This window comes from Suricata suricatta, chromosome 11 (genome assembly GCF_006229205.1).
Source record: "Suricata suricatta isolate VVHF042 chromosome 11, meerkat_22Aug2017_6uvM2_HiC, whole genome shotgun sequence".
In the NCBI taxonomy this organism is placed as follows: domain Eukaryota; kingdom Metazoa; phylum Chordata; class Mammalia; order Carnivora; family Herpestidae; genus Suricata; species Suricata suricatta.
The window spans coordinates 54,260,068-54,277,677 of NC_043710.1; the positions used below are offsets into that span (position 1 = coordinate 54,260,068).

At 55.7% G+C, this 17,610-nt stretch overlaps 1 protein-coding gene across 2 annotated transcripts in view; it reads right to left on the reverse strand.

Annotated features, from left to right (window-relative positions):
• Positions 1–1,892: 1,892 nt before the first annotated feature.
• The window catches only part of PDE2A (phosphodiesterase 2A), a 92,295-nt gene continuing 76,577 nt past the window's right edge, over positions 1,893–17,610 (reverse strand). For both annotated transcript variants that reach the window (XM_029957509.1, XM_029957510.1), the window contains exons 7-31: positions 16,492–16,551; positions 15,747–15,900; positions 15,543–15,595; positions 15,273–15,347; positions 15,128–15,169; positions 14,494–14,562; positions 14,123–14,253; positions 11,318–11,429; positions 10,797–10,836; positions 10,594–10,657; positions 10,091–10,163; positions 9,765–9,942; positions 9,426–9,538; positions 8,678–8,755; positions 7,677–7,799; positions 7,123–7,193; positions 6,720–6,842; positions 6,279–6,366; positions 5,975–6,022; positions 4,849–4,923; positions 4,611–4,710; positions 4,242–4,354; positions 3,805–3,843; positions 3,561–3,667; positions 1,893–3,324 (exon numbers count right to left, since the gene is read on the reverse strand). In XM_029957509.1, coding sequence (XP_029813369.1) covers positions 3,114–3,324; positions 3,561–3,667; positions 3,805–3,843; positions 4,242–4,354; positions 4,611–4,710; positions 4,849–4,923; positions 5,975–6,022; positions 6,279–6,366; positions 6,720–6,842; positions 7,123–7,193; positions 7,677–7,799; positions 8,678–8,755; positions 9,426–9,538; positions 9,765–9,942; positions 10,091–10,163; positions 10,594–10,657; positions 10,797–10,836; positions 11,318–11,429; positions 14,123–14,253; positions 14,494–14,562; positions 15,128–15,169; positions 15,273–15,347; positions 15,543–15,595; positions 15,747–15,900; positions 16,492–16,551 — 2,340 coding nt within the window. In that variant the 3' untranslated portion in view covers positions 1,893–3,113. The remainder of the gene's footprint in view (positions 3,325–3,560; positions 3,668–3,804; positions 3,844–4,241; positions 4,355–4,610; positions 4,711–4,848; positions 4,924–5,974; positions 6,023–6,278; positions 6,367–6,719; positions 6,843–7,122; positions 7,194–7,676; positions 7,800–8,677; positions 8,756–9,425; positions 9,539–9,764; positions 9,943–10,090; positions 10,164–10,593; positions 10,658–10,796; positions 10,837–11,317; positions 11,430–14,122; positions 14,254–14,493; positions 14,563–15,127; positions 15,170–15,272; positions 15,348–15,542; positions 15,596–15,746; positions 15,901–16,491; positions 16,552–17,610) is intronic.

A 17,610-nucleotide genomic window follows, 5' to 3' on the forward strand; every position in this document is an offset into this window, starting at 1 on the left:
TTGTTCATGGGACTCCAGGGACCCACATTCCAGGCCACCTCCCAGTCCTCCCTCGGCCCTCACCTCCATCAGGTTTGAATTCCTCCCTCCCTCGGCCAGCCTAGGGCACAGAACATCAGCTCTAGAATGATCCCTGCCCAACCTCAACCCTGCTGACCTTTCTCTGCTATCCGGCAGGATCTTTCTAAAATGCATGTCCAAGTCACTCCTCTACTGAAAGCTTTCGCTCTCCCCCCACTGCCCACAAAGTAAAGCTAAACTTCACAGCCTGGCATTTGAGGCTCTCCTTGGTATGGCCCTATCTTCCCTCTGTCTCTTCATTCCGTGTGCTGTCCATTCTCCTTTTCTGAGCCTTTGTCTGTGCAGTTCCTTCTACCAGGAGTGCCTGGCCCCTTTTGCCCACAGGAAAACAATACCTGTTCATCTTCCAAACCTCATTGCATTTCTTCTCAGAGTTATAATCCTGCCTGGAGCTCCATGGCCAAGCATCCCATGGAGTTGGCCTATCCCATGACCATATCTCCCTGACCAGGCTGTTAGACCCTCCAGACCAGGGACAAAGACAATTAGCTCTGGGCCTCAGCACGGGGTCTTGCATGCACAAGGAAATACTTGTTCACTCAGTTGGGTGGCAAGGAAGGATGTGTCATACATGAGCCTCAAGTGGGATTAAATGTCCTCAAGGGAGGGTTGCGATGGGGACAGACAACAGATGCAGGGAAGGGGAGTGAGGTCCCTGAGGTGTGCACAAGGGCTGTGCTTCTCATTTGTTCCAGGACTGGTAGAAGCGGGGCATGTACACACATTCGAGGGGGGTGGCAGGTCACAGGCAGAGGAGCACCTATGTCAACCCACACGGATGCTGGTGTTAGCCGCACTCTATTACAATGCCGTCCCCATTCCGTCCCTTGTCAGCCTTGGATCCCTTCAAGAACTGACCCTGCCTGGGGGCCCACTGCTCAGCCTGGTTCTTGCACCATGAGAGGACAGAGACAGGCTGGGGGAGCCCAGATCAGAGGCTGGGCAGGGGAAAGAACTGGACCCCAAGTTCTTAGGGAAGGCTAGCTGCCCGGAGACCATAGCGCAGAAGAGCAATACCAAACAGTGATAAGCTGTGGAGCAGGAGAAATAGATAGGCTCTGTGGTCCCAAAGGCCGCCACCCAGGGCATCGCAGGTGTCACATGATGGCCCTAATCATCGTCTCCCAGTCCTTCTTTCCTCCTTCTCCTAGCAAGGGAAATCCCAGTGTTCAACCCTTAACATATCAACCATTACTGATCTGGAAGAGATGAACAGGGAGAGGAAATGGGGAGAGAGGTGTAGGTGAGAGGGGGCGGGATCTAGAGATTTTTGCCAGTCAGATCCTTCTTGTGGTCCAGTCTGGGGCCTGCCCCTCTCTATCTGTGCAGAGGCAGACACTCTCACAGCCAGAAAAGCAGGGAACTAATTCCACAGACACAACCCAGGGCTGCATCTGGTGTAGGGTCTGATTCAGGGATTTATGGGGACACAAATAGGAGGTTCAGAGACTCAGGCCCTAGCTGTATGGGTACTCATCACCAGCAGGCCAGCAGACAGAGGGTTTAGGAGGAACCCTTCCTCCAGGCAGCCTCCTTGATTGCTTCAGCCCTTCAATTCTTTTCTTTCCAGTCCACAATCTCTGCCAGCCAACATACCCTCTCACTGCTCCATACTCAGTCCTCCTCATCTGCCACCTACCTCTAAGCCCCTACAGTCTAGCACAGGAGGTCTGTGACTCTCCTAGAAGAGGGGCTAGGCACAAGGGGTGGGGGTTCCAGTAGCCAAAGAGTTCTAAAGGGCATTTGCCTACCCCAGTTCTATTTCCCGCATCCCCAAGCACAATATCCGCAAATAGCCCTGAGGAGGAGGGTTGGTAGAAAGAAATAGATTTATTCTCATGTACAAAGCGGTCAGCCCACAGGACCATATACAACAGTTGCACAGAATCCTAGAAAAACGCTTCTCTCTAAAGGCAACTCAGAATAGGTAAGGCAGGTGGCCCCCCTCCCCCCACCCCACAACACATACAGAACGAAACAGAGAAGGGAGATGCCAGCAGCCGGGCTGACCCAAGAGGCCCAGCCCTAGAGGGTCTCCCAAGCCCCAGGGCACGGGTAGATATGGCCTTGAAGAAGATAGGAGCCCTGCCAGTCAGCCCTGCCAGGGCTGAGGCAGCCCTCTCTGGCTGCAGGAATGGGGAAGGGGCTTGGGCTAAGTGGGAGGGGGGACACTCAGAGGGCCACTGAAGGACTCAGGGTTGGCTCTTTGCCCTAGGCTGGAAGGACATTCCATGGCTTCTCCTGGAACTCCACAGAGCCATGGGGACTTTGATCTAAAAGGGGTCTTAGAAAACAGATTGTCCCACTCTCCTGTCTTACTTAGATAGGGGAAGTCACTTGCCCAGGGTCACACAGCCAGGAGGAAGAATTATTGACTCAACTGGAGCCTGTCTTCCAGCCTGGGATCCTTTCTGCCCACCATCCCTATCCTGCCTTGAGCTCCCTCTGCCCAGAGCACTGAAGTGCCCCTCTGGCAGCTTCTTTGTGGGGCCTCTATAGCTCCCAAGTCCAATGCCCACTGTAAGTATAGTGGCAACCCTAAGGGACACCTTTGGAGGCCCTGTAGCTACTTCTAGTTGTCTGGCAGAGCTAATGACTGCTTCTAAGACCCGTTCTCTACTCATTCACATGTCCCACCTTCTCCTTGCATGAGGACCCTGGAGAGGGCAGAGGGCACAGATCTGATGGGGCAGGAACGAGGCCCAGGGGAAACCATCCAGGTTGCCTCAGAGAAGGGAGGTTGGGAAGATCTGCCAAGATGTGGTCAGAGGTGCAGAGCAGGGCTCACTGCTCATCAGTCACCCCTGTGCTTTCAGAGGACAAATGACAAAAATCTTGGTGGGCTGGAAGTCTTGCTTCCATTTTACAGACAAGAAAGCTGAGGCCCGGAAAGGTTGGTCCTTGCCCCGGGTCACCCAGTCGGTCCTGGTCTAGAACCTAGGACCCATGGCTCTGGTCCCAGGGCACCTGGCCAGGCCAGTGGGGGGCTGTGAGAGGAGGCCTGGGCAGGGAAGAGTCCTGGGGAGGGGGCCTCACTCAGCATCAAGGCTGCAACAGCCATTGACAGGGGCCCGAGTGCCATCCAGGTCAGGCACCTCGTACTCCTCATCCAGGAAGTCCAGCGAGTTGTTGCTCGGGAGGCCGCGGATGGTGAATTTGTGAGACACCTTGGTCCAGTGCTCACGGTTCGAGGCCACACGTTCGTACAACTCTGCCGCCTTGGGGAACAGGTCCTGCAGCAGCCTGGGGGTGCACAGGGGCATGGGGAGGATCACAAATCAGACCGTGAGTAGCAAGAAGGTTTAGGGCTCTACCGCAGCTAGCACTTCCACGAGAGTGTGAGGCATAGGACTGGGCTCAAGGAGAACATGAAGTGAAGGGCCCATTTATGGGCCCACAGGAGACAGCGCCTGAGTGCCGTGGCTGCCACAGCCAGCCCCGTCCCCCCCACCCCCAGCAGGCCCCCTGAGCGCTCTCACTTGTAGATGGGCATTGCGATATGCTCCATAAAGCTGATCTGCAGCTCAGGGATGTAGGCCTTCTCCCGGTCCATCATCTCCATCGGTCTGTTGCCCATGGCCTTCTCCTGCGGGCAGCAAGTCATCAGGTCTGGCCCCCTCCTCCGTCCATCAGGCATCAGGATGAAGCTAACCCAGCCCCTCCCAGCCCCAGGCCAGGAGCCCTCTCCTCACAACCTGACCCCACCAGTCACTCCCCACTTACCAAGTCTCCCTGGGAGAAGAACTCTTTGTAGATCAGCTCCTGAAAGGCCAACATTCCCATCACACCTTCTGTGTGGGATCCATCCATCTGAGCTCCTCTACAGGCCATTCCCAAGATGGCAAACTGAGGCATCCCTTAGCCCCACCTCAGGGTCTGTCCTCACCATCCCCAGTTTGGCAGGGGGATGGCCCAGATCAGGAGGAGTAGCTGGGTTCTGGCCCACCTCCCACCAGCCACTGACTTGCTGAGTGACCCCTGGTAAGTCCATGCCCCTTTCTGAATCTCCCCATCTGTCACCTTGAGGTGGTCTAGGTTTCTGTCTCCCTAAAATGTAGCCAGGCTATGCTCAGCACAGAGAGGGTGAGCAGGATGCAGGAGGCACACAGAACTTGGCAGGGTGTGCAGCCTGCACCCTCCCAGGGAGGGGCTGCACTTACTGCGATCTTCCTTGTAGTCTTCCAGCCCTTGGTCTGGTCAGAGAGGTCACAGGAGGTCATAAGGAGGCAGAGGAGGAGGCTATGGTGCTGTTTGTTCGTTCGGTCATAACCCACTGTTGGGGAGAGGGTGCAGTCAAGGAGAGGAGCCCCCGCCCCCTCTCTCTGAGGGCAAGGTCCCCAGGGCCCACCGATGTGGTCCATGAAATTCGGCACCCTGGATGGGAGCCAAAGGGCTGGTACTGTATCTGCCTGGGTCTGGTGAGTTGATGCTGGAGGCAGTGGGTCTGAACCCCTGGGGGTGCCCTCCAGGCACATCCCCCTCTGGGTGGTCCTTCCCCAACCCCAAGGCCTGGGGTTAAAGGCAGGCACCTTCGGCCATCTTCTGGAGGTCCTTGAAGATGCGGAGGTGGTGGGCCAGGTCGGTGGCCAAGATGATGTCCCGCATCAGGTCCAGCATACGCTGATAGTCCTGGGCCAGGGCGGGCAAGGGAGCAAGGAGGCATCAGGGCCTCCTGCCAGACACCCCGACCCACTCCCTCAGCTCCTTCTCCTGTCTCAGGCCAGCTCTGGGCTCCCAGTCCCTCACCCCCAACCCTGGCCCCATCACCTTCCGAGAGAAGTGGTCGAAGATGTTGCAACCATGGGTGTTGAGGATGGCGATGGCCTGAGCGAAGTGGTGCCTCTGTGGGGAGAGGAACGATGGGGGCCCAGCTGGGGCAGGGGCTCTGCTCACCACTGACCCCTGCACAAGGGAGCAGGCCTGGTGCAGCCCCAGCCCCCAAGGTGGGCAGAGCAGGCCTGGTGCAGCCCCAGCCCCCAAGGTGGGCAGAGCAGGCAGAAACAGGGAGTCAGGGGTCCTAGTTCCCTTTCTGGGTTCTGTTTTGGCCCTCTGTGTGACCCGGGAAAGTCCTCGCAGGCTCTGAGCTTCAGATTCCTCAGCTGTCACGTGGAGGGACATGACAAGGCGAGCTCTGAGGACTTCTCAAACTGGAATGATTCTGAAATGATCCCTTGGAGTCTTAGACACTAATTCATGCAGCAAACATTTGTTTGCTGACAAAGAAAGGCAGTGATGAGGTGAGGGCAAGGCGCCTGTCTCCAGATGCTGAACGGCTGTCATTCAGAGAAGGAGCAGGCTGAGCCCAAAGCACAGAGGGCAGAAGCAGGTCTGCCACAAGGCCTTATGGGAGCCAGTGAGCCCCTCGTCTCCCAGGGGTATGCAAGCAGGGGCAGTCTCCAGAGGGGTGTTGTAGGGGGTGGCGAGGGGCAAGGTGACCTTGCCCCAAGTTTGGCTCCTATTCTGTGCCAGACCCTATGCCAAGTGCAGGGAATTCAGAAGAGATCTCAGATTTTGTTCCTGCCCCAAGGAGCTCCTATCTGGGGGTGGGCAGACGCAATCCAAACAACCTAAGGCAAAACTGGGTGTGATGGGGGTGGAGCCATCCTAGGCCTGGTGGAGTGGGGGTGGAAATATGCTAAATACAAAGTTCTCCCTGTGCAAACCTGGGCTCAGGCAGGACCTGCAGACTGACCCACATCCCCATCCACCCCTGCATCCCTCCAAGCCCATCCAGCAAACTGAGCCCAACATGCCCTGGGGGCGGCTCCTGCTCTCACAGCCTGTCTGGAGAGCAGGGCTTGGGAACAGGAGGAGTTGGGGCACAGTGGAACTATGTAAGTCACCAGTCTTAAGAGGATGATGGGCCCGAGGATATTGGGCAGAACGGTAGTACCTCCATGACAGAACCCTCGGAGCTGTAGAGCGCAGCCAGCACAGATTTCTGGAAAAGCCCGGGAAATCTCCATCACACCTCACATCCAGATGCAAGTGCCGGCCATATTAGGCGAGGCATTGCCCTGTCCTTCCTGCCCCTCACCACTCCCCCATCTCAGAGCCCATGCAAAGCCTTGGAGAGCCTCCTCCCATCTCTAAACCGGCTCCTGGTCCCACCAGCTCCCACCTCTCCTCAGGCTGGAGGGGTGAGACTCCTAGAGGCCCTTAGGCGTATGCCCACTCTGAGGAGGGCAGAGTCTTACCGAGGCCACCTGGAAGGAATTGTTTGTGCCTCTGTGGTCCAGGTCATGACACATGCAGGAAATAAACAAGGCGAAGATCTCGATGTCCCTGGTTGGGAGGCAGAGGGGAGAGGAAGATCAGGCCCCTCCCACATGTCCAGGGGAAGAACAGCTGCAGGAGATGACCAGGAGCAGCCAGACTGGAGCTTGGGACACCTGGGTCCCCTTCTTGGAAAGCAGCCCTGGTTTGGAGTTTGACAGGCTCACTGCTCCATGAGTATGTGACTGTGGGCAAGTCCCACCTGGAAAATGGGGCCATGTAGCCTCCTCACGGAACTGTTAAAAGGATCGTGGGAGGTGGTGCATATAAAGTGCCTGCCATACTTAGGTGCCTCCCTTGTCCCAAAGAAAGGGACTCTAACAGCTGCCAGACTGGGGGTGGGGGTCAGTGCAGACACTCACTCGAGGTAGTTGGTAAGCTCCAGATTCTTGTAGAGCAGGTAGCAGAAGTGGGAGACAGAAAAGGCGTGCATCCAGTTGTGGTAGGGGGGATCCCGGTAGCCCTTCTTCACCATCAAACAGAACCTGGGGGAGGGGAGAGGGCAGCAGAGGGGCCTCAGGCTCTCCTCTTCCAGGAAGCCCTTCAGGCTCTGCCTTGCCCCATTCCTTCCCTTCACTCATGGTCCCAGAGTCTGTGAATTGCCTCTCACTCACGGATCCTCTCCATTCCCACAGACTGGGCCACTCCTAGTCGTCCCCAGAGACCCCTTCCCAGAATGCTGGGGCAATGGATGTGAGAGTAGAGGGCAGAGGGAGGCAAAGACCAGGGCTGTCTGCACGTGGAGAGGAGGACTGGGGCACACACCGGGCCAGAGTTGGGCAGTCGATTTTGTAGTTATTGATGAAATTCATGTCCTGCAGCATGCTCAGAATGGCCTGGAGAGAGGAGAAGGGAAGGTTCAGAGGGACTGTCTGTTAAGATGGGTCCCCTGTCTTGCCCCTTCTTGAAGCTTCCAAAATTTTGGAATCTTAGAACTTTGGATCTGAGCTGGAGAACCATAAAATGGTAGAGACAAGCATTCTCAGAGCCATGAACTTTTAGAAATGGGACCTAACGACTCCTGGAACCAAGCTCACACAAAATCTTAGAAAGCTAGGGAGGGAGGTGCCAAGCCTGAGGCCACATGCCCTGGGCATTGTGGGTTCTGGAGCAGCCCTTGACGATTATCCAGTCCAGCCATTGAGCCCTGGGCTGGCCCTGGGGTCTACGCTGGCAGACAACATGCCCACGACTCCATCTCTGAAGGGGGCTCTCCAGCCTTTGGTGATGACTGTCTTGCCAGGAAGTTCCTATCTACATCTAACTTAAGTCTCTGCTGCACACTGGCCACCTGTGCAGATGGGGAGGGGCCAGCTCACCATCGAGGTGTCATCCTCGGGCAGAGAGCGAGGGGTATAGGTGAAACTGGCAAAGTTGGAGTCAATGGCAGCCACAGGCTGGATCCCATCATGGAGAAGTTTGGTGTATTCATCTTCAGAGACCTAGAGGGGAGCAACCAGAGTATCGGAAGATGGCCTCCACTCCCATCCAGTGTCCTCACCCTCAAAAGCCCACAGTGGGAGGGGGGCCCTCGCCCAGAATGCACCTATGGCAGGCCATCCAATCCATGGAGTATCACTGGGAAGAGATCACTGGGGTACAGCCCACCTACTGTGTCTCCTCGCCTGTGACAACCCTCATCTGTAACATCCTGTCCTCAACAAAGACAGAGGAACACCCCTTCATGATACCATGACCAAACAATGCCAGACTTTCACAGATACTCACTTGAAGACTCCTTCTCTCAGGGGTAATGTTCCAGAGTCTAGCCTTAATCCTTCCTACCACAGCTTCGACCCTATCCACAAAGTCTGGGACCTTTTGGTTTGGACACAGGTAAGAGGAAAATGACCACCATACTCTCTGAACTAAAGGCCAGGACAGCTTTTCTAAAACAAGGTCTGGGAATAAGACAGAATATCCGCAGACTACGGAGGACTGCGTGGCCACTGCATACAGCAGGCAAGCTGTGGGAAGGAGCCTGAGTGAGCTCCCTGGCTTTCAGTAATTCTCAAGGTGGGAGCTATTCCCCGAGATGGGGAACACCTGGCCAAACCAAATTCTTCTCCAGGGTGGGTCCTGCTGCCAGTCTTGGGGCTGAACCAGAAACTGCCTGGAAGAGGCTGCACTAGAGGGGAGCAGGAGAGCAGGAGGGCCAGGCATTGCCCTGAATCTATCTTCTTATCTTCAGGAAAGGGTGATCAAGAAACCCAGGCTGGTCCTGAGCCCCTGAGGAACTGGGAGGCAGGGAAGAAACAGGTGGGCTGCAGGGGACCCTAGGATCCTGAGAAGGAGGACAGAAACTCTGTGCAGGCCTCACCTTCATGTGGTACATCATCATCTCATTGGCTAGGTGGCTGCGATACTGGGCCTCATTCACTTTCTTGTACAGGAGGGACTAGGAGAGAGAGGGAAAGATGGGGCTCAAGCTGGTGGCTATGAAATCTCAGAATGCCCATGACTGGGGCAAAAGGATCATAATGAAACCCCCCTTCCTGTCCCATGCTGGCCCTAGTCCAAGCCTTAAGTGGCAGCCCAGAGTCTGAGACTCTATGACATCTCTGGACTTTCACCAGACCCCTCCCCTTGCTCCTCCTCCCCAGGTCTTCTTAGTATTTGATGGGGCACTTTGCACCGCCTTCTGAATCTGTCCCAGTCTTCAGTCATGGAGCCTGAGTCCCATAGCAGAGGCAGAAAAGCAAGTAATGGGTTAGTTGGCCTCAGGAACCTAGTGGTTGCATTTCTGGCTCAGAGCTGCCAACTCTGGACAACGAGACCCAACATTTCCCAAAAAAAAATCTGACCAGGGGCTGGGGTTGAGGTTGCTTCGTAAAAAGAATGGGCATTAATGACAATTAGGGTTTCCCCTGACTCCAGGAGGCTAACTTGGGAAGATAGGAAATGGTATCCCCAATTTTCAGATGGGAAGTTGAGGCTGAGGTGACCAGCAGGTACTGAAGGTTGCACAGCAACCCAGCAACAGAGCTCAGACTCACAGCCCATCTGGACAGAGCCAACGTGAAGGAGAACAGAGGGTCCTGCAGCGGCCCTGCCCAGTCCCCACTCACATGGGCTATGCTGATGCCACAGTAGATGGAGAAGGCTGTAGCCAAGTCCTCGTCGAATTTGCTGAACCATGGTCCGTTAATCTTGTTCACCAGCTCGGCCACACCGATGACCTCTAGGGGGCCAGACAGGGGCTAAGACCGGATGCTGGATGCTTCCGGCGGTGCCGGCCCTCCCAGGGTGTCCTCAAGAGACGTCCCAGCAGGGGTAATCCGGTCCTCTCTGCTCCCAGACACTAAGGCGGTGGGGAGGGGTCGCCGACCCTCCGCCCAGCGCCGCCCCATCCTGCTCAGGCCCCGCCCCCGCACGAGCCCGCCCCACTTCCCAGAGCTGCCCCGCACCCTGGTTCTCGTTCTTGATGGGGAAGCAGAGGATGTTGCGCGTGCGGAAGCCGGTGCTGTCGTCCACGCCACGGTAGAAAAGCGGATGCGCGTATGCGTCCGGGATGTTCAGGATCTGGCCGGTGGTTGCTACGTGGCCCGCAATGCCCTGGTCAGCCGGGATGCGGATCTCGTAGCTCTGCCGGGGCGGTGATGGAGTAGAGAGGAAGTCAGTGGTCGGCCACAGAACGGACCATGGACTGTCAGGCTTCCTCCTCTTTGGGCCTTGTGGACTCCTGGTCCCCAGAACTACGGCCACACACTCCCTCCGTGCGCCGGTGCCTCACCTCGTCATCCACCACGCCCCCATCGAACACCTTGGCCACCAGCTCATTCTGATCCAGCAGGAACACGGAGCAGCTGTGGAGAGACAGCCAGGGCCCAAAGGTCCCCGCCAGCCCTCTCCAACCACCCCCACTTCACCCCTCGACTTCAGGCAAAGCCTAGATTTCTGAAGCCTGAAAAGTGTTATCCTTTGAGAGATCCTCCTGAGGGCTGGCTGACTCCAGATGTTAGTTAATCCCAATGATTCTTTTTCTTGTAGTGCCTACTATGTGCCAGGCACTGTGTTAGGAGCTGGGGACCCACGGCCAACAAAGTGAGCCTTGCTCCTGCTGTCATCGGACATTATGAATGAGGGTCACAGGCATGAAACAAAGGATCACACAAAACATGATAGCCTTCTGAAAAAAGGTAGTGGAGAAAAAAAAAAAGAGGGAAAGAAGGAAAGGAAAGGAAGGGCCCCAGTCCTGGGTCCTCTCTCACCTTACCCTGAGGTAGACTGACTTACATCTCAGCATTGCTGAGGTTTCTGGCCTCTGTGATGATCTCTTGGAGCAAGACAGAGACATCGTCTGTGGGAGGGAGAAGCATGGAGGGCAGTGGTGAGACCAGGCTAGAATGCTGAGGCCAAGCCCTCCCAACTCTCTTCCCCAAGATGCCAGTCCCCACTCCCACCCCACAGCCAGGCATAAAGGAGGACAGTTTACTCACCCAGGTGAGTGAAGAGGTTCTTTGCCACTTGGAGAAGAGCCTAGAATGGAGGAAATGAAAATTATAGGGGTTCTCATTGCAGAGGTGTCATCCCCTCCATCCTCCTGCCTCCAACAGCCTCAGGGTTTTCTCATTCCCCCTTTAGGGCTCTCTGGACATGTTGTGGACTGGCATAGTCTAATTATATCATTTGGCTACCAAGTGAAGGAGCGGAAGTATAGCCCCAGTGAAGGTGCACAGTAATCTTGAGTCTCAGATGCTCATTAACCTCTGGCTCCAGCCCCCCAGATGCTGCTGTAGTACCCAAGTTGAACACTAGAGGACGATCGCATACAGTGCCTGCAGCCGGCGGTGCTGTCCTGAGGACCCACTGACCTCCCTCTTCAAGAGGTCTTCAATGCACTAGGTAACCTTCCTGCCATGGGTCCAGAAAGACATGGGCTTTTCCCTTATGGATGAGGCTCTGGGGCTGAGAGCTGGGCAACTTCGTTGCCAAGAGAGGCTCCTAGTAGGTCACTCACCTGGCACTCACACTTGAGCTTTTGCTCTTTCTGGAAGGCCAGGGTGCTGGTGAGCACTGTGCTAGTGTAGTGGAAGCAGTGCTGGATCACATGCTCATCCTGGTCCGTGAACCTGGGGCAGAGGGCAGAGGTCACTGGAGAGGCAATGGACAATGGACTTTTCTCCCCATTTCTCCTTACTTCCATTTCTCCAGGAAGCCTACTCAGAGACTCATCAGCTAACTGTCACTTCCCTCTCCTGGGGCTGGTCCCTGCACAGACACTTGGGCGGCTTCCCTCAGACTGGGGGCTCCCTGAGGGGAGGGCTCTAACCCTCCTCAGACCAAAATGTGTTTTCCTCCTCAGACTATTGTTTATTGAAGCCAGAGCCATGTCTCCTTCCTCTGACTGGATTTATCCTGACTGAGGCTGGGTCTCCTCTCTCAGACTAGAGACTTGCCCAGGCCGGAGCTGGATATTCTCCTGCTCTTCCCCAGGGGCCCCTTCGGCCTCAGGCACTACCCTGTCTTGTTCAGCTCCTGTCACTGTCCCACTCACCCCAACTGCAGGGCCTGATCTGGTGGCTCCATAAATCCTGAGGTGTTTGTGAAGAGGGCAGTGGCCATCTTACTCGTGGAGCTAGCTCTCATCTGACAAGATAGCCCCGAATCCTGCTGAGGTCATTCAATCTGGCCACTGAATGACTCGTCACCAGGGAGTTTTGTGGGGCTGGATGGACCAAGTTGGGGGCAAGACCTGCTCTGGAGACATGGGTAAGGCTCTCTATGTGGGGGTCTTTGGAGTGAGGGGGAGCAGGGAGCATTCCTTAAAGATCCTGACCTTCCCTCTGCCCCTAGATTTCCCTGCCTCGGCTTCTCTCCACTTTCTGGCTGGTCTCAGTGCTCCTCTGCCAGGATGTCCCCCACTCATGCTTGCTGCCCAATGATTTGAGTCTACATCCCCATCCCCACTAGCCTGTGTCTGTCTCCCCACCTTCCCTACCACGACATTTGAGGCCCCTAAGTCTGGTCCCACTCACCTCTCTCCCCTCATCCATGGGTATCTCTCACACTAACCCATACTAAGATCCTCATCATTCCGAGAAAACCTCAGGCTCTTTCACACCTTCACGCTTTTCCCCACACTGTTCTCTGCCTAGAATACCTTTCCCACCCTCCTCCCTCTGGGCCCTGAAAATAAACTTCAAATCTTGAAGGCAGGGACCATGACTGTGTCACCCAGTGCAGAGCCTGGTACCAGGGAATGATATGGGAGGTGTTTGCTGAATGTTTTAACTATACTCTATCTCTGCCCTGGCCACCAGCCCCGTCACATGCCCAGCTCAAGGGATGCTGAGTTCCTGTTCTCTGGGCTGCAGGAAGCTTGTCTGCAGTCACTGCTCTGAGCTGAACCCCTCCTTGGCTCTTGCAATCATTCAGCACTCACTCCCTGAAATATGCGGGACCCAGAGATGGCCACAAAATTGTCACCAAGGCCCCATCTCATTTCCCTTCTGATACCACCTCTCCTCCAGGTCTAGGGCCATCTCAGAACCCAGCCCCACAGCCAGCAGCCCCTATGGAACCCCTTCCCTCTCCACCCCCCTCCCCAAAGGCCTTTCCAGGGCCACCTGACCAATGCACACAGTAGGTGCCCAACTTGTGTTTACTGAATGGTGTAAATGCTCTCACTGCTAGGACACCCACAGATGACAGATCCCATATCCTCCCTGCCTCAGCGAGTTCTGCTTCATCTCTGTCTTCATTTCCCCGGGCCTATCCAACTGCCTCCAGAGCTCTGTGCTGTCAGGTCCTGCTACCCAAGCCTAGGACTCTCGGATCTCTGCCCCACCTTTGCAGACACTGTCCCTGTGCTTCTGACACCTCTATAGTCCCAACAGCTCCACCTTCTGCAGGCCCTCCAGGCCCTCAAATCCAGTGTGCTTGCTTGAGCCCCAGGGGCCAAGCTTTTTGTCAGTATCTCTCTGCATCCTGGAATCAGGACTCACCCCTCACCTGCCTGCTCCTCCCTACCTGTAGGACTCAAGCACAAACTGCTAGACCAGCTGGACCAAGTTTGGCAGCATTCACATACTGAACCTGCATCCAGGAAAGACATGGCTAACCAGTCACAGCACTGTTTCTCACTAAACTACTATCCATTCTCAACCCACAGTTTGAGGCAGCTACTACCAAGTAATGAACTGGAGTAGAATACCAAATCTATTTATGATACTACTTTTTGATCCCAATCTGACCTCAGTTCTTGAGAAATGCTTCCTAAGCCTCGTTCTCTGATTCTGCTCTGTTCCTCTGTTTTAAATGATTCTTATAGCAGCCCTATCAGTGTCTCTAAAACCCCTTAGCTTAGCCCAAGCCGCCAGCCTGTCCCCTTTAGCCTCTTTCCCCAGTGTCAGTGGTGCTCTGTGCATCCCAAGGAGCCCACCTGTTCCAGAGCTTTCCACCCCTGCATCAGGCAGTTCCCAGCAGAAAAGCCAAAACAGGCTTTTGATGGCAAGTGGCCAGTACTCTAGCAGTGGATAACCCGAACTGGGGGAAGTGGGCAGAGAGAGGGGAACTCATTTGGACCTCAACATGATTTTAAATAAGCCAAAATGGATGATGGAGAGTCAACAATTACCTGTGCCTCAGCCAGCAGCTGCAAGGGTCTAGCACTTTCACAATCCCATAGTCTCTTGCACCAACACACTATTTGGCACGCTACTGCTGGGACAGTATCCCTGCCTGGTGCCCTTCCCTGTTACCTTGGTAGAGAGCCTTGCCCAGTCTTTCAGCTCCCAATCCACTTCACCCCACCAAGACTCACAAGCCTCCTCCAAGCTTGTTGAAGGCGCAGGCCAAGGCCACCACCTGGTCGGTGGCCCGGCTGATGACAGGAACGCAGAGCATCGCCTGCAGCTCACAGCCCAACATGCCTTGCAGCTGTTGCACATCCTCCTGCAAAGGGGGAGGTGTGTCAGGGCAGGGAAGGAGGGAGGGACTATACTTCCCTTCGCTAGCCCTCTACCACCTCTGCAGCATGCAGTCCTGAGGGACCTCTGTGAGATGAGAAATGCTAGGACATGAGTATGGGTTGGAGAAGGTCCCTGGGTCTTGTCTCCCCCATTCCCAGGCTGCCTTGTCCCAGAGACCCTGTCCCTTTGCTTCCTTCCCTGGTCCGGCCAGGCCATGGCTTACAGAGGTGAGATCTTTCAGCTGGATAGACTTCTTATCTTCAACCACCTGGCCCAGGCGTCCTGTCGTCAACTGGAGAGTGAAGAGAGGTCGAGTCAGGGCCTAGTTCTCTCTGAGGTCAGGTGACCTCAGACACAACCCCTCTCCCAAGTCTGGAAGTTTCAACAACTTCTTCAGTAAGTCCAAATGGTGGGTAGGGTCAACACTGGGGTGGCAGGGGGGTGGGGGGAACAGGGGCGGAGAGGGGTGGGTGGGGAGAAGGTCTGCTCTTGACCAGAATCCTTTTTGGATGACTTTAGGGTCTCCCCTAACTGGGATAGAGAAAAGCAAAGCCCAAGGATTCTCATTTATCTCAAAGATTCTAAGAGAGACAAATCCAGAAATATTCCAACAGAAATGAACTAGCCCCAAGTAAGCCTCTTTATACATTGTAAGAGAGCTCTCCTAATGGATCCTGTTCATGAAAGATCGTGATCTCTCATAACATTTCTAAATAGATTCCAAGATCCATATAATTCCATCAGATTCCAAGAGATTCCAGTAGAGACCCCAGTCTCTCTGGGCAGATCTCTGGAGTGCCTAGCTGGCCTTAACTGCTTCCACAGACTCCAGCACTGAGGATGGACACTGGACTCACCGGAAAGCTGGTTTCCTCCTCCAGCACTTTATCTCCGATGACCTGCCCGGGGCAGAGCAGCGGGACCAGTTAAAGGGTGGGCAATGCTGTTCTCCTCAGAGACCTGAGTCCCCTGCCCAGCCCCACAGTGCCCCTGGGCCCTCACCTTACAGGAAAGCTGGAGATTGTCCTCGGACACCAGCAGGAGGCAGCAGCGGGATGCCTGGGTCTCCTGCTGCAGCTGAAATGCAGGGACCAAGAGGGGCTGACTGCGGATCTAGGGCCACCCCCCGCACCCCATCTCTTGCCTCTCTGAGGCTCCTCAGGTAGAAGGAGGAGAGAGGAGGCACAGGGCGTCGGAATCTGAACTGAGAAGGAGGGCTCATTGGGACCTAGGTCCCTGGAGGACCACAGGGGGAGAGGCACGGGCACTCACGTATTGGAGGACTTTGAGCTGCAGGGAAGAGGCGTCCAGGTCGTAGAGTTCCCCTGCAGTGGCGACGCGCGGGTCAGAGAGAAGGCACGCGGTCGCCCCCAGGGTGTTCCACCAGCCTGCCCAGCCCACAGACCTCCCTTCCAAGCGCTCGCCCTCCCATAGGCCCCTCCCTTCCAGGTTAGACCCGCCGGGCGGGGTCCTTACCGCACAGCTGCAAGATCTTTCGGTCCTGGTCGGTGTGTGCGACACCGCCTTTCTGGTCCCCTGCCGCCCCCGCCTGCGGGTTCTGGACTGCTGCCGAGGCCGCGCCAGGCCCGCGGGACTGCAGAGCCTGCACCCTTCGTAGGGCCACCAGAGCCTGAGGCGAGCAGAGCGGTAAGCGACGCTCTCGTCCCCCCTTTACCGCACACACCGCCTGGCGGCCCTCGCCTTCGCTCAAACCGTCCTCCTGTCCTGCGGAGCCCACCGCCCCCATCCCGGTCCCAAACAACTCCGCCCTCAGCGCTCCATCCACCTGTGGACTCCCACTGCCCCAGGAGCATCCTTTGGTCCAGAACAGCTAAGTTCAGGGTTGTGTCTCCTGCCTGCCCCCAGGCTCTTACAAGACAGGGCAGGGTCAGATTTCTCAGTGTCTTTAGCACTCACAGGAGTAAAATCCCAGGAAAGAGCCTCAATATCATGAAGCACATAGTCCTTCCTAAGTATTGACCAGGTACTTGTGTTGCCTTATCTCACCGGTGCCAAAAGCAGGCCAGTGCAATCCTGATCCTCATTTTCAGATGCAAAACTGAGGTTCAAAGAGGTTAAGTGACTTGCTTAAGGTCATACAGTCCAAAGATGCTGGACTGGAACCCAGGCCTGTCCGGCTCCCTGGCCAGATCATCTTCCCACCCGTTATGAAGAGGGTGTTCAGCAGCCCCCATCCTACCCCAGCCCTACCCCTACTCACATGCTTCTCCACCGCTTGCAAGCTCCACTCTTCACTGTCACTCAGCTGGCCACAGTGCACCTGGAGGAATATGAGACGGGGACCAGCTGTGACCTCCCTTAGCCTCCTGTCTCTGCCAGAGTGCCCTCCTCATGCCCAGCACACACTTGTCCCCACCAACACATACACACTTCAATCTGCGGGCCTCAATGATAAGCCCATCCTTCTGACCAAGCAGATAGCTCCAGGAAAATTCCTTCCTCCAGGAAGCCTTCTGGGACTAAGCCAAAGAAATAGAACTTTTCTCATCTCTGCCTTTTCAGTCACTGTCCCATCAACAATAGAGTCCAGGTGTTTAGTGAGGAAGGGTGGTGACCTTGGACCCTTCTCCATCTCCCAAACCATGGAAACCGTAAGGTCCGATTATGGAATTAGTAGTATTAGTCTCAGCCTCCGGCTCCACCTTTTCTGAGTTGGGGCTTGAGCCGCCCCAGAGTCTGGAGTAAAGGAAGAGGTTCAACATTTATGATGCACTTGCTGTGCTTAAAGAACGTGAGAGGAAGATGGGTGCATGAATGAAAGGAGTGATAAAGCGCTTGCCTTGCATGTGATTCTCTCACTAGCCCACAAGGCAAGCTTCTACTCTGCATATAAAGTAACGTGGAGAAAGGTGGAGTTGCTTCGCCCAACGTTACACAGCAGAAAGTGGTAGAGTTGGGACAGCACCACCCACTCCCTGCCCTCCACTGCCCACACCTTCCCCTCTCTGGATCCACTCTCACCCCTCCCATTCCTAACCTCCACCATCCTGTTGTCCTGTCCATCTCCAACTTCCCTGTGTCAGTCACCAGGAATATCCTCAGCCCATCCTCTTATCTCTTGAAGGCCCTTCCCCCACCCCTGCTTGGGCATTTGGTAAGAAAAATGACAGAGAGAGAGGGGGAGGGGTGGTAGTCTGGGGCCCCACTGCAGGCCCTGCCAGCCAGGCTCCCCACCTTCGTCATCAGTTTCCTTCGCCTACTCAGGGCTGCTCACCACCTGCAGGCTCCCCACAGTGCCCACATGGGGTCCCTCCCTCATCCTTGCTCCCCACTCAGCAGCCCCTGCCCGCCTCTGCTCTAGGTCTCCTGCCTGGAGCAG